This window comes from Hydra viridissima, unplaced genomic scaffold (genome assembly GCF_058129835.1).
Source record: "Hydra viridissima isolate aposymbiotic clone 2 unplaced genomic scaffold, HvirCarnegie_v1 scaffold_1, whole genome shotgun sequence".
NCBI classification, from domain to species: domain Eukaryota; kingdom Metazoa; phylum Cnidaria; class Hydrozoa; order Anthoathecata; family Hydridae; genus Hydra; species Hydra viridissima.
The window spans coordinates 37,221,910-37,238,120 of NW_028324300.1; the positions used below are offsets into that span (position 1 = coordinate 37,221,910).

The 16,211-nt window shown below is 28.8% G+C and overlaps 2 protein-coding genes across 4 annotated transcripts; both read left to right on the forward strand.

Annotated features, from left to right (window-relative positions):
• The first annotated feature begins 2,145 nt into the window (after window positions 1–2,145).
• On the forward strand, window positions 2,146–12,186 carry LOC145192241 (lysine-specific demethylase RAD23A-like). 3 transcript variants are annotated; one of them, XM_090088871.1, is made up of 10 exons: window positions 2,146–2,406; window positions 3,816–3,894; window positions 7,243–7,325; window positions 7,444–7,512; window positions 10,476–10,537; window positions 10,630–10,825; window positions 10,963–11,047; window positions 11,400–11,533; window positions 11,646–11,807; window positions 11,921–12,186. In XM_090088871.1, exons 1-10 carry the CDS (start codon window positions 2,341–2,343, stop codon window positions 12,020–12,022), a joined length of 1,038 nt encoding a protein of 345 aa, XP_089944997.1. In that variant the 5' UTR covers window positions 2,146–2,340; the 3' UTR covers window positions 12,023–12,186. The 3 variants fall into 3 exon arrangements, with proteins under 3 accessions (XP_089944997.1, XP_089945003.1, XP_089945009.1); XM_090088877.1 differs by lacking the exons at window positions 2,146–2,406; window positions 3,816–3,894 and adding an exon at window positions 4,268–6,180 and having other exon boundaries at window positions 6,887–7,325; XM_090088883.1 differs by lacking the exons at window positions 2,146–2,406; window positions 3,816–3,894; window positions 7,243–7,325; window positions 7,444–7,512 and adding an exon at window positions 8,771–9,540 and having other exon boundaries at window positions 9,601–10,537.
• A 445-nt stretch (window positions 12,187–12,631) lies between these two features.
• Window positions 12,632–14,891, forward strand: LOC145192242 (uncharacterized). The gene is made up of 2 exons (XM_090088890.1): window positions 12,632–12,969; window positions 14,296–14,891. The coding sequence occupies exons 1-2, from the start codon at window positions 12,709–12,711 to the stop codon at window positions 14,761–14,763; spliced, it is 729 nt and encodes a 242-aa protein (XP_089945016.1). The 5' UTR covers window positions 12,632–12,708; the 3' UTR covers window positions 14,764–14,891.
• The last annotated feature ends 1,320 nt before the right edge of the window (window positions 14,892–16,211 follow it).

Below are 16,211 nucleotides of genomic sequence, written 5' to 3' on the forward strand. Positions count from 1 at the left end.
AATTCATGGTACAGTTTGTATCTGACAAGTAGGATAGGATCCAGAATGACAATATAACATTAATCAGAAGCATCATGGCGATTGAGTATAGAGTATCAATAGTCTGTTGTCATTAAATAAGTGGTATTTGTATTTGTATGAAATTGTTAACAGGTAAAGCTGCTACTGTGCCGCCGTAACCATAGTCATCACCGCTGATAGCTGGTGTTTCTGGCCTATTCAAGTTGTTTGCTAGTGTTGTTACAAAACTAATCAGGAGAACTCGGTTTTCGCGAGAAGATTGCTTGACTTACTTAAACTTAAAACCTTGATGTGTCATTGCAGCCGTCATTGCTTCTTTACCGCTTTCAGTGATCAATACGAAAAAAACAAACTGTCCTAATCTTTTTTCCAAACCTGATAATAGTGAACTTATTAGAGCATCATACAGTAACATGCCGCCATTTGTTTGCGTTTTTTTGCATTGTATGCCTCAACTGGATAAGCTTAGGCAACAACATGCCATATTAATAATCCTTTTCACCTTGCAACTAATCTAGTGTCACGGCTAACGGTTACAGTTTTGTTTTCCGTCAAAATATCGATTTTATTTCTTGAAAACTTTGGCAGTTGCAGTGCATCTGCTATCAAGTTCAACTTATCTTTAAATTCCAAGAATCTGCATTCCGCATCATATTAAGCATTTTCATCAAGTCTGTTCAGGAACTATCAACTTTTTATTAATACAGATTTCATCCACTTTATTAGCAATTGTGCTGCTATAACTTACAGCATTCCGAATTTATTGACATTTTCCCATGCATGATGCACCCTACTATATGCTGGAGTTTTAAATGCTTCTTTGGAACCCTTTGAAGCATAAGGTTGAAACATCTGGTATGAAGTCGTATCTACAATTGTACAATTGAAACAGCTTCGTTTTTTATTATCTCGCCATCCTCCAGTATAACAGTTTCTGTTTGTATTTGCTTACTGTGTATAAAGTTGCTATTGCCACTTTCTCCCCTGTCAGCTCTTGGTCATTTTTAACTACCATGTACGCAGAAAAAGACTTAGCGAAATTAATTTTATTGTCAGTTATTGTAGTGATATTTCTGCCTAATTCAAAATTGTGTTGATCACATATTAGTTTCGCTATTACTATCATTACAAGTATGCGAGTAACAATAGTAGATTTTTAAAGTCTTGTAATAGCTAGTGAACTGTTATCCTCATGAAACTTTTATTATTGATAGACTAAATATTAGCTGTTGTAAAGACAGCATTCGCTACCTTAATTTCATTATGCAATTGAGACATCACTTGATCCTATTTTGCTTTGATTCTCTCAGATAAGCTTTTCCGTCACATTTTTTTAGTTCCCAGGACTACGATCCCTACAAGTACCACAAATTCATTTTTTTCAGCTGTGCTTAATGGTAGCATGGAATCAATAATGTTGTTTAAAGCCAAACTGCCTATGTAACTCTGAATCAGCTGTGGCTAAATAGATGTGGCAAAAAGCTTTGTCTGAATTGCACTTTTATATTCGCAATAGTTTTTTTCTTGGCAATAACTTTATTTTCTTTTTTTTGAAATATTTTGAAAAAAGTTCCATCGAAAATAACCGATAAACTTTTATCATCAGCCATCTTGTAATATAATCTTAATGTAAACGATACAAATAACAAAGGCATATGGAACATTGACTAGATATATAATACCTTCAGAGAAGTAAACATGAACTTTGGTAAAGTTTTAGTAAAATTAGAAGTATATTGGGTGGAAATAATTTTTAAATGATTTTAAGACTTCAAAATCACTAAATCATGCATGACATGATTTTATATAAAAAATCAAAAATCATATATGTCATCGTGATTCTAAACTTTAAAAGTGCAAAATTGTCTATATAATCAAAATATTTCGGGGCCCCATAAAAATGAGATAGATTCCCTCGCCTTAATCCTCGCCCCGGTTTGGAGGGACTTAGAATAAAACAAGTTATTTGAATATTGTTAAGGTAGGTTTACACAAAACAAATATGAATTTATTCAGACAAATGATAATAATTAACTAACTTTTCTTAACTTTATCTGAATTTTTTTGAAAACGCTTGATTTAGTAAAAAAAATAATTAAATCTGCGCAACTCCGTCTAAAATACGTTATTCATTCTGCTAATTCTACGACAAACGCGAGGGTGATGCGTGTACTTCTTCACAAAATGGCTACGCTGTAATTATTGACCATACATACTTAAGGAAGATTGATCAAGTTTTGTATGTTATCTACAACAGCAATAACAATTTAAAATTTGTTCTTTTATTTTGAAACTCATCTTCTTATAATATATTTTAAAATGCTGATTACTTTAAAAACACTGCAGCAAAAGACATTCAAAATTGAAGTAGATGAAAATGAAAAGGTTTTTCTTTTTCTTTGTATTTCACTTTTTCCTAAATGTCTTTATTTTTCCTAGGAAATATTATTTTTTCTTTAATTTTATGTATATAGTTGTTAAAATACTAAGTACTACTAATAAAAATAAAGTTATCTAAAGTTTACTGAATTGTTAAAAATGGTTAAGAGCAGCTTTATTCTGCTGGCAAGAAAATGATATCTAAACTAAAATCTCTTGATTGTCCCTTGAATTTCTCTTTAAGATACTTTCAATTTCTTTTAAATTCTTCCGATCTAATAATATTCTTCATGCAAATAATTATTGTGATTCTGCTTGCAATTCTTACCTCATTTGATTTGTCATGTTTCTAAAAATATATATAGTAATATAGCTAAATCATTTGAGAATTTGAAATTTTTGAAGAAATATCAGTATATTGTCTGTTACTTAATTTTTTTTTTTTTTCTTTTTTAACTCCAAAAATTAGAATAAATTAAGGCAGAGAAAGAAATAAGACAAACAAGATGAAATTACATATGTCAAAAATGGATACTATGGGGCAGAAAACATTATTTATTAAATAGTACAAGAAAATTATACAAAATGTATTTAAGCTAAACTAAAATAATGATTGCCTTATACTAGTTTGAATAAATCACAGACAACATGCAAACTTAAATGAAAATTTGAGGTGATTCTAAACTTTTGGTCAGTATTGTATATTCCATTGTCTTGGAAGGTCAACCTATATTTCTGAAGTAAATGTTTTTTTGCAAAAACCGTTTATATTCAATTCTCATATCATCATTTATTAAGTCACAATCTATTTGGTCATGTTTTATCCATTAAATTCATTTTTATTTCTCAAATTTTTGCTTCTCTTTTGGGTCTCTCAAATACATTGTGAACATTTTATAAGGTTATCTTAATCATATTTAAAAAAAACTTTCTTACAGAAATTCACTTTTTTTCATCTTCCTGGTTTCCATTACCATGAAAAGTACCTTCATAATTATTTTAGCACCTTATAAATTAGAATTTATAGTTCATCTCATTTTGTAGGGTGCTGGGTGTTGATAAATTAAAAATCTTTATGTGATAAGTTAAAAACTATTTGATGGTAAAAATTTGATTCCATACACAATTCTGTTGGAACTCTGTCAATTCTGTTTGACAATAAAAATCTGCTGACTAAATGAAAATCAGAAAAGGCACTTTTTCTCCAATTTTCACTAAGTATAAAGATTTTCATTTTCAGATCTCAATATATATAGAATACATGTTGTTTTTAAAATTTTACGTTTTCCTGCTTGCTAATTAATGTTTGCTTTTCACTTAAACCACTTGGTTTATCATGGTGTATTAATCAAATTATAGGATTTGATTTTAATTTAAAAATGAATACTCTGGTCATTGTTTCTTTTTTACTTTAGGTTCTTTTACTTAAAAAATTGATTGCTCAAGAGAAAGGAACAGAATTTCCTGTAGATTGTCAGAGGTTGATTTATTCTGGTAAATGGCTTTATTAGATACTTTTTGATATTATGTGTTTCTTATATTAAATGTTTTTTGATATAATTTATATTTTTTTAATTTTCTAAGATTTTGATTTATTTTTGTTTTATTTTAATATTATTATTATATATTTTTTTAAAATAGAAATTTTGAAAATCAACTTACATATCGATAATATCTTTTTTTCAAAGCATTTTTTTTTTTTTTGTCTTGTTCAAAATTTATTTAATTTGTTTTAATGTAAATAGCCTAGCAGGCACCATACTTTATTGTACTGTTAATTGCTACTTTGTGTAAAATACAGTGAGGTAGAATACAATCAAGTTATATTTAAACAGACTGTAACAATTATATTGATGTGCTTTCTATTTATTGCTTTGATATAATTTTAATTACACAAATGCTTTAAAAGTGTTGTTCAAGTTCTTATAAGTAATAAGATTGTTCAGAAAACTTGTCAGAACATGCTTTTCATTTGTTTAATTTAGAAATATTTATAGACCAAAGACAAGATATTGCAAACTTCAATTACTAACTACATTTAAAAAAAACAACTAAATTATCTTATACTTTATCAACTTTACTCTTTATCAGTTTGACATTTTTCTCAGCAGAAATATTTTATCAAATGCAGCTGTCTTGCATTGCAAAAATATTTGTGTCTTTAAAAAATCAGGTTCTTTAAAATGAGCAGATTCTTTAAGATGCTCATTTAAAATCATTTCAACTCCATTATGATACCTTCCAATTTTTTGGTCATCAGAACAATTATGGAGTGTTGTTTAAGTGGCTATTGCTTTTAAAATTATCAGCCAATGAAATGAAGCATATTGTAGTGATTCAATAAAATTTGGTAAATTACTAATCTGTAAATCATCAATACAAATGTTTTTTTTGATACATACTATTTTATGTGGTCATCAGGAATATGGTTACTAATGATAATGGCTTAAAATATTTGATAACAAGTTTTAGTTCATAAAAATTGTCATTTAAGTTAAGTTACTTATTGAATCTAGTATAACGCTTCCAGTTTTGGAAATTGGATTCAAATAAGGAATCTAACAGTTGCTTAAATGCTTTATTTAACTTATGTATATTATCACTGCCCTTCATGACATGTTTTTATGGTTTTTGTCCATTTGCAATGAGAAGATAATTTTGAGTAATAAAATATTGTTTGGTTATTTGCCCTCATCTGGCACTCAGGAAATTATAAATATCAACAATGGGAAAGTTTAAATGCTGCTGTAAATTTAGAGTCCTAGCCATATAGTAGCTACTAGCTACTTATAACATTAAATGTTTTTGGTCAGTGATGATTTCATTTTATGATTTTAAATCAGTTTCATTTTTATTTCATTTTTGTTTATCTCATTTCAGTTTTAATTTCGTTTTCGTTTTGTAGCTAATTTTAGTTTTTATTTCTATTTTGTTTTTGAATTTTGATTTCAGTTTCTATTTGGTTTCAGTTTCAAAAAAAGATTTCATTTTCATTTCGTTGCAGATGCTGTAGTCTAATATGCAGTCTAAGAGCAGTGCAGTCACTGACTAGTACATGCTAAAAAACTAAGCAACTGAATAGTTCTATTAGATGATTTAAGGTATTTCTAGTAAATGTTTTAGAATATAAAATGTTCTGTTCCAACGTGTTGGGCACTCGACTGTCAAAGTTTTGCCTAAATTAATTCTTGAGTAATCACTGAACTTTTCCTGGCAATATTCACCAATTTTCTTGCATTACTTAAAATAGTGTAATAATGGTTCTTGTGCATTTGCTTAATAATTAAATACTGTCTGCAAGATATGGCATATGTTTACAAGGCATTTCAGCATATGACAAAAAAATATTCTGCATTTCCTTCTGTTCACTGCTTTTATCTTAAGAGCTATCTTCATTCTCTGCTACACTGCCATCACTATATTCATCTGAACTTTCTTCATTATAGATATTAGCGCTTGTTCTCACTGTGGGTCTTTGTGTAGTTTTTTCTTTTCTTTGTTCTCCACCCTGTTTTTTTAACTCTTCACTCTGGAAAGTTTCATCTTGGCGTATTGCTTCTTGGTGCATAATGGGCACAGGTTTGGTCATATTACCCCCATTATCTGATGCAATCAAAAGTATTTTATCCAACATATTCCAGTCATTAAAGCACTTTGTAACAAGTTGGGATATGGCTTGTACTGTAAGGGGATGAAACACTTCTATGATGTACAGAGTTTCATGACATGTTGTATACATTCTTATTCTATTATCAAATAAGAATTTGACATTTTTTTGCTGTGGTTTTTGAGGTTGTTTTCTTCTTTTACCATGATTTTCTACTGTTTCTACTTATGTCTTTGAAATTTTTTGTTTAGATTTAGCTAAATTTATTGCAAAATAAGTTTGAAAGTACTACATATAGTATCCCAAATAGTTTGAAGATAATCTTTAGTTATTGTTTTTATTTCGTTTTTTTTATTAACTTTAAGTTCTAATTTCGTTTACATTTTTTAAAAATGTCTTTGTTTTTATTTTCATTGAACAAAAATGTTTGATTTCTATTTTTATTTTGTTTTCGTTAACAAAAATAACACTGACTTTGATATTAGTAATAATCTTTAGTAATATATAAATGATAAATCTTAAATATAGCATTTTCATATATTTATTAATCATCTTAATTCTTAAGGTGAAAAAGTTGTTGTTTTTTTTTTTCATTAAAAAATACAGTCTTGGAATTACCATGGAAAATTAATAGGAAAATAAATGAAGACCACACTGGAAAAACGATCAAGCTACATTTTTATTGTTTTGAGTAAATTAGTTTTTAAACTTCAAAACACCATAGCTCACACTATATCTCACTTATTTGTTAAGCTAAATATCTGTGTAATTTGATCGGTTTTCTAGTTATATAGTCAATTATTATATAGTTAAACTGCAGTCAAATATAACGGGCAAAAACCCAAAAAAAGCAAAAATGTAGCTTGATTGTTTTTCCAGTGTGGTCTTCAAATGTTAAAAATCTTGTGCCTCACTGTACTACTACAGTAGTAGTTTAGTAATCTTATTTCTCTAGCTGTCAGGTAAAATAGATGTTATGTATGCAAGTATTTAGAAGTATTTGCAGGACATTTGCTTACTAATTTACTTAATAATTATTAGTTTATTTACCTAAGTCACTTTGTGCACTGGAGAGATGGTTTAGTTGCTACCATGAGAAGGTTTAGTTAAAAATGTTTACTCAAAGGTGCCACAGAGGCAGCTGCAACAGTATGCAAACTTCATCTGATATTTTATTATCTTTAAAAAATACAAAAGCAGTGTAGTTAAAGTACAATTGTCTGTTTTTTCTTAAGGAAAAATTCTTGATGATGATAAAACCATAGCTGAATATAAAATTGATCCAATTAAAAACTTTGTTGTTGTGATGTCAGTTAAGGTAACTTACCTTTTCACTTTTTATTTTTAATGAATGTTTTTGTTGTTGCTGCTTTCAGTGTCATGAATTAGATTTTTCCATACTGTCAAAAAGTTTATTTTTTATACATTTTTCAAAGCCCAAATTATTAACTACCAAAGAAGAAGTTAAGCCTGCAGTAGAGGAAACAGGAGCAGCCGCAATTCAAGTAAAACTTACCTACTTTTTTGTTTGTTTTTAAATAGAAGCATTTTTGTTTGTTTTTTTATTTTGAGTACAACTTGTTAAATTTTTTTTTTTTTTTTACTATCTTTAGTTAGTTGTTTCTATTGCTATAGTGTGTGGTAGTGATTGACACAAACTGACAGTTAATTAATATTAGACTTACAAGATTTTAAAGCCGAAAATAATCATTTCAGAGTAATTTAAAAGAAAAGATCAAGCATTGCCTACCTTAAGGGACCTTAGCTCTTTAAACAATTTAGTAGCTTTTTTGATTGCCCTAGTCTGAAAGCTTTGAGTTTTTTTAATTGACTTGTAAGCCTTATGACACTGATCTTCCCAAGAATCTTTAGAGTTCTTTTGATTGTCTTTTAACTTTAAACTCTCTGGCTGTCTTTTAATTAGCATGTTAGGAATATCCTCAGCATTCTTTTTAAGTCATTCTAGGAAATTCTTGTCAGTGTTTTTGGTCACAGGAGTTGGCATCTGAGCCCCTTCAACATTATCATGCTTTTTTAGCTTATAACTTGCACTTTTAGACACTACAGATATTCTGATCACTTTATAGCTAAACCGGCATGGATCAAATTTTAAGACTTCAGTTCTTTTTGCTTCTTTTTTTAAACTTTTTAAATTAAAACTATTTGTTTAATATTTTGTAAAAATTACCTTGTCATAAACAAAAAACAAAATGTACAAAATATCTGATCATTTTTAGTAATGTAACCTTTCTAAAAACTATTCCGTGATTCACTGCTGCACTCATATATTTATACATGATTTTGAAAGCTGTTGTATATGCTTAATTGTTAGCAGTAGCTACAAAATAAATCTAGATTATATAAGCTAATGCAACTTTTTTTCTTTGTGCTTATATTAAAGTATAGGTAGCAATTAATTAGCTGCTTTATTTCATAATGGTCTTGTAGATTACAAAAGAATAAAAGTTCATTTATAATATTTCTAATGAGACAAATTTAAGTTATAATTATGCATAGAAAACATTTTTTGTAATGTTTATCAAGTTATTTTTAAATCATATTGCTAATCACACAAAGGTAATAATAAACTTATATCACATTTGAAAACAAAAGTTTTTTAAAAAATTTAATGTAATAAGTATGACACTTTAAGGTGGCACACAACTAAAAACAAGTTTTTTTTTAAATAATCAAAATTATGATTTTTTTTTTTTTTTTTTTTTATGAGAATTAAATTTATATTAAAATAAAATAAAAAACAGCTTTTTTTTTTTTTAAATTTTGCTATACATAATGGCCAAAAATGTGTTTTTAGTAAATCTTCAAACCCTAGTAACTTGATTTTGCCTTAATAACTCGAACTAAAATTTTGAACATAGCTTCCTAGCCATATTTCACCCTGCTTGACTGTGGTATTTTTTGTGATTAAAATTATTTTACAAAATATTGCATTTTTAACAAAATCACTTAATATATATATGAAGTATCAATAAATTCAGCTCTTTAAACATCAGTATTTCACTTTCTATAGATTTTCATTAAAATTCTGAGGGTTAAACTAAGTATTATATTGTAATAAACAAATTCTGAAAATTTTATGTAATAAAGTTTCGTTAATGAGAAAATGTGTTTCAAAGTTTAAAAAAATACATATTGCCAAAAAAGCAAAAATAAGAAAAAAATATATGATAAGTACATAATAATTATCAAAATCCATCAGGGATGTAACTATCACTTGTTTCTTTTATTTGCTGATCATCTATGAAACCTTTTTTAACTGCTTTTTTTCTCTGAATTTTACTTTTATCAATTGACTTTCTTCATATGTCGAATTCTGGTTTTGTCAATTTTACTTGACAAAGCTGATGTAACAACTCCATTCAAGCCAAAGTACTTTAAAACTTCTATTATACCATTAGCACCATCATTATAATGCAGCACTGCTGAGTATATTCCAGTATGAGAGAGTTGAGTAAGTTACAGAATAAGAGACAAACATTAACAGACCAAAAACACTCATGTTTCTAAGTTTTGTATGCAAGTTCTAATGTGTTATATGCAGACTCTTGTTAGTTTTCTGTTTTAAAAGTCAGTTTTGAATTATGACTTTTAAAACAGAAAACTAACAAGAGTCTGCATATAATACATTAAAATCATGGTTTGTGATAGTATTTTACTGTTTTGAATTCATAACAATTCAAATTTAGATGGTTGCTAAGGCATTGTTAGGGAATTTATTTTCAATGGTCATCTACTAAAATGCTATTAAATCAACTTTTACATCATTTTTAAGATTAATTGTTTTTTGTTGAAGGAATGATTATAGAATCAAAATACCAAAAAAATCAAAAAATTGATTTTTTTTTCAAAAAGCTTATTTTCAGTTGTTTGCCACCTTAATGACACTTTTATAATTTTAAAGATTTTCTGTGAACTGGCATACTAAAGATCCACTCTAATTCAACTTGATTGGGTCATATTAGACCATAGATGGACCTATAGAGGGTTTCTTAAATAAATTATTGGTTCAGAGTCCTCTTTTAGAGTTGGGCATCCCTTTGTGTAAGCATGGATTAAACCTGAGACAAAGCTGTATTTTTTAATTTGGAAATGAAAAAATTAGTTTAATCTCAGGTTAGGATTTCCTTCTAATTTCAAATAGGATTTCTTTGTAATAATATTTTATGTACTAATAGAAGCCTAAACATAAAAAAACAACAAATAATGTAAGCTAAAAAACTCCCTAAAATAGCATTATTAACACTAAATCCACCTTATATTCATTATATTATTACTTATATATGGTATAGTTTGATTTTTTTTTATAATTCAAAACTGCCAATTTTACTATTTCAAACAACTTTTAGAGCATTAATACGCAAAAGAGAAGTTGTGATAAGCGACAATTCATATAAAAATCTAGTGTCAATTTTTTTAAATGATTTTTTCAGTGTTTTAATTTTTGTAGTCCTCTAGTTCTGATGTTCAATCATCATCCACACCATTATTAACATCAACAGCCTCTGCCAGGTATGTTGGCTAACTTGGTTTTAAATCTTTATTTTAAGGGTTAATTATTTTAGTTAAATTTTTTTTATTAAAATACCTTATCGTTTTTTTAGCGAAACAACTTCAGTCTCTACAACATCAGCTCCTGCTTCCATTCAACCTGAAATTGGGACTTCATTTCTTACTGGATCAGCACTTGAATCTTCAATAAATGAACTTATGTCATTAGGTTTCAGTAGGGAACAGGTTTTAAGAGCACTGCAGAGAAGTTTTCAAAATGCTGATAGAGCTGCAGAGTACTTATTATCGGTATGCTGTATTATAATTGGTTGCTAGATTTCACTATATGTTCTTACTTTAGCTCTTATTGGTGTTGTGCTTCATCTTTAATATAATTTACATAAAAAAGTTGTTTTGTTGGTTCACCGATAAATGTTATCAACTAGGGCAATATACCTGAACTTGTAGAAGATGTGTCTGGTGACATAGACGAAGATTCTGAAGCTCTTCCTGCTGACTCAGTTGCACCAGGTAAAAAAAAAAATTCCTTAAAAAAGTAAATTTTTCTTTTTAGTTGCTATTATCATTTTATAGATTTTAGTTTGCTTATAAACCCTGTAAAAAGATTCTATAAAAGATTTTAGATGAAGAAAAATGTAAATTGTTATAATATGGATTTTGAAATTATTATAGTATGGATTAAGTATATTTGATATTGGATTCTAATCTTTTACTTTTTTGTGAATCTAATAAAAGGTTTATAAAAGTTATAGAAGGTTTGCTGTTCTAATGCCAGTTTATAACTATTTCGGCTTTTTATTGAAAACTTTTGAGTAACGATTAATTATAAAAAGTCATAAAATGATATTATTTTTTATCTAAGCTGCCATAGGTGACTTGAATTTTCTTCGAGATCTTCCGCAATTTCGTTTGATGCGATCTCAAGTACAGCGTCATCCCGATACTTTACCGCAGTTGTTGCAAGAGATTGGCCGCTCAAATCCGCAATTGTTACAGGTCCTAATAACTTAAAACTGAAACTAGATAAATTTGTTATGTAAAAATTTTTCTGGATTTTATAATGATCTGTTTCGCGAAATCATCAAATGTTTTAACGTTTTTAATTTAGCTAATTAGTCAAAATCAGGAAGCATTCATTGCATTACTAAATGAACCAGAAACAGGTGAGGGATCGGAAGCCGTAGACGAAGAAGCATTTGGTGGAGATGCTGGTTCAGGAGGAGGGTTTCAAATTCATGTCACAACTGAGGAAAAGGCAGCTATTGACAGGGTATTGTGTTAGTTCGTTGTTTTTTCGTTGGCCTTTTTCGTGTTCCCTCAAGATCCTCTTTTTCTTTTAAGCTTTAGGTTGTAAAAATGTTTTATATGTTCTGCTTTTTTCAGATTGTTGGCATGGGGTTTATGGAAGCCGAAGTAATACAAGCTTTCTTCGCTTGCGAAAAAAATGAACAACTCGCAATAGAGTTTTTACTAAATTCTTTATAATATGGCCTGTTTTTCTTGCATCACGTTTGGCATATAAAGTATTCCCGATTTTTAATGCTGTCTATTGAGTCAGTCTTCATGGTTTTTAGCTGAAGCATGCTCGTCTACCTGTATTCATTGTATTAAAATGTTATGTTAAAAATGAATAGTTCATATTTCTTCAACTTTTTAATTTATGGAATTTAGTTTTAAAAAAGAATTTTCGACAGTCGAATCGGCAATAACATTTCGACCAATTTTGATTTAATTCTCAGAGTCAGAAAAAAGTTTAGGTTGAGTCGTAGAATTAATTCTTTCTTCTTTCGAATACTTTCAGAGCTAACTAAGAGTCTTTTCATGTGCGATTCCTACGTCAGTAAACTTAGCTTTTGAGAGTATAGCACTGTCTTGTTTTTTAAAAGAATAATCTTTGTGTTTAACCTTATTGTAATATTATTTAAGACTTATAAGATAGCACTAAGTTGATGGAGCTGATAATATCTAGTTAGTAAACAATTTAAGGCTGATCTGTAAGTGTGAGCCCTTAATGATGGATAGAAACCTGAAGTTCTTACAAATAACTTTATTCCCATACTTTAAAAAATCTTTTTTTTATTGATAATAAATTTCGTCGATTCTAGATCATGCTCATAAAAGATAGTAAATTTGTATTCTGACTTTTCGGCGGTTATTTTCTTCAGTCTGACATGCAAGACAATGATTTTGGTTTTGACATGCTCTTTAAAGAAGAAACTATCGATGTTCCGTATCAAAAACCTTTGAACGTGTTCAAATTAACTGATCCGGTAGTAGTGCAGCGGATTTATTCCCTAGGACGAATAATTCAAAGCATTTTTGATAAAAATGACATTTTCTATTGGACGTCTGGTGGAACAACGTTAGGTCTAGTTCGGCATAAAGGTTTAATTCCCTGGGATGATGATCTTGATCTATGTGTTTTAAGCAAGGTATGAACTTAAAAAAGTTTTCTTTTTTTTCTTTTAATCAAATTAACTAATAAGTTCTTTTGAAAACAATAGGTCAGAAAAAAAGGACATTAATCGGTTTTCATGTTGTTTCAAAGTTAGCTAAAGCATGGTTCTGAAAAAATTCGGCCAACTTTTGATAGCAAAAATAAATATGAAAAAGTTATTTAACTGCTTTTAAATATATAAATAATGGCCAGATCATGGACATTTTGACTAGATTGACGCATTTTAGTTGCGCTCAATTAGTGATAAAATGTCAAGAAAAGAAGAAATTTCAAGAAAAACATTTTTGCACAAATATCTTGAAGATCCGCCGGCTTCTGCAATGCTCATTGCAAAAAACAATTGAAAGCTCCGCGAAGTACAGTTGGTGATGCTCTAGATGATATAAAAGAAACTCTATCAATGAAAAGGAAGACTGGTTTTGTTGATAAAAAAAGTTAGTGAAAAAATTAAGATCTTAATTGAAGAAAGTTTGAGGCAGTCATGTTATGATCGAGCTAAAAAGTTCAAAATCATTAAAAGCACTGCAAGACGTGCAAGAATAAATTGTGGCTTTAAAGCATATCGTGCCATTAAGTAACCAATCTGAAAAACAAAGTGTTCAAGTGAAAAAATGTTCACAATTGTTGCATGACAATATTCTTACAAAACATGGCGGCCTCATAATTATGGATGACGAAGCCTACGTAAAAGATAATTTGAATCAATTGCCCAGTCAAAAAATTTTTCCTCGGCATTTAATCGTGGAAGGGTGGCGCCAAAATACAAGTACGTCTCAGTTGATAAACTTAGTAAGATAACGATGGTATGGCAATTTATTTGTAGTTGTGGACAAAAGAGTAAAGTTTTTTAAAGTCAGCAATGGACAGTAAGTTGTATACTAAAGAGTGTCTTAAGAAGCGTTTGCTGCCTTTTACTAAACAGCATAGAGATCCTACCATATTTTGGCCTGATTTAGCTAGTTCACATTACTCTACAACGACAATTGAGTGGTATAATAAAAATGGCTTCGTATTTCTTCCCAAACGCATGAACCCAACAAATTACCCACAATTTAGTCCAACCGAGAAATACTGGACCATAACGAAAAGATATTTAAAGAAGAAGGGTAAAATTGTTCATAATCACACAGAAATGAATAATAATTGGAAAAGAGTAGGATGAAAATTTCAAAAAGAATTAAAAGTGGCCGGATTTTTCTGGACCATGCTTAAGCAAAAACTGTCATCGTTAATGAACCAAAATAATGGAAATAAGAAACTTTCTAATTCTTCATCGTGAATTTTTTATGTATTGTTTAAGGACGAGGAAAAACTTGGTAACTTAGTTTCAACGTTTGCTGATAATTATCTTATTATGCAAGAGCATAATACTTTTGGTTACCGCATATACAGCTCCTTACATTCAGTACCTATTGATGAGTTTAGAAAAGACGTTCCCGGTCTTGATTATCGATATCCCTTTTGTGATATTTTCCTTATGCAAAGAAACAACTCTAAGTATGTGCTTACGAGGCCGTCTGCTAAGATTCTTTGGCCAAATGAATGGTATAATGTATCGGATATAGAATCGTGTGAACGCTTACAATTTGGTGATTTCTTTTTCCGTTGTCCAGGCAATTATATCGAATACTTAAATCGGACTTATGGAGATGATTGGAATCGGTTGGGGAAAACACATAACTACTGTCATTTATCTCGAGATTGGGTTACCCCGGTAGCCTTTTCAATTTCTGACGTGATAAGTGGGCCTGCTTTACCATTTACTTGAATAATATCAGAAATAAAGTTCCTCTCAATCTTTTTATAATCTCAAAATGATTCATTGGAACTTTTTTTTAAAATCATTGTTAGGGAAATATCATATATTGCTTAAAGTTTTTTAAAATAATTGTAAAATGCCACATTACATTCTAATAATTGCTGATACCATAGCTTTTAATTGTCATAAATAGTTATATATATATATATATATATATATATATATATATATATATATATATATATATATATATATATATATATATATATATATATATATATATATATATATATATATTAAACTTTACTTTCAAATAAAGTAATCATAGGTGAGTTTAAATAAATTGTCTTATGTTTAAGTCTACAGATTAACTTGCAATTAAGTCATCGCAAGGTGAAAGTTTCCTATTTCAGTGGTGTGTAATATCTTAATCTGAAAAGACATAAGTTACGAACTAATAACCTCTTCTGCAACGGCCTACAATCTTGAATAGCTTTTAATTCTATTAATTATGGCTCTATTTTCAACTATGCCATAAGCAATTCTTTATTTTCTTATTTATTCTGGTTTTTTGCATTTCAGATGAACCTGGGGTAAAATGAGTTACTTTCTTCATGATCTGTCTTAAAGTTTTTTTATAAAATGATGCTGATGGCTCAGAAGTAAATGTCTTAAGCAACTATTTTTTTGTAAAGACAACAAGAGAAAAAAAACCTTATTTAAAATAAATATCACGTACCTATAAAACTAGACATTCTGACACGTTATTGGGGCAGGTTTTTAATGATTGAATAAAGTAATTCTAGTGTTTATAACATAACGAGATAAAAACTAAAAAGTTATTTCTTGAAAAACTAAAATTGAAAATTCAGATTTGATCCACTTTTTTTTACTTTTGGCAAAAACGGAATTTTGTGTTTAAAGTCTTCGGTACTCATGAATGTTAAGCATTTTTTAAACACCTCAAAAGCGCCGGTATTCTTATAATTAATGGTAGCTTTTCGCATGGATATTGTCAGAACTGATAGGTACGCAACATGATGACATATTTGTATAATAGGTTAGCACCAGTATGTAATGAAAAGAACGTATTTATGAAAATTTCTAAAATTTGACTTTAGTTATTTTTCCCATGTAGTCTTGAATAAAAAATTTTTGAAAAATACTCTGACATTTCATTGTTTGCGTGTGTTACGATGATTGAATGAAATACAAAATTTTAATTAAATACAGATTCCTTACAAAAGAACTGTGTCATTATAACACCAATAAAAGAATTGTGCCCATTTTTTGACAATGGCGATGTTAAATCCCGTTTTTCTATTGAACTTGATTAAAATTTCATAATAATAGAGACATTTTTTTGCGTCTCCGTTTCTAACTATTTTATATTTGAAATGAAAATAAAACAATCGACCCTTACCTTTCTGTGAAGAATAGAACTCCTCTGTCAGAGA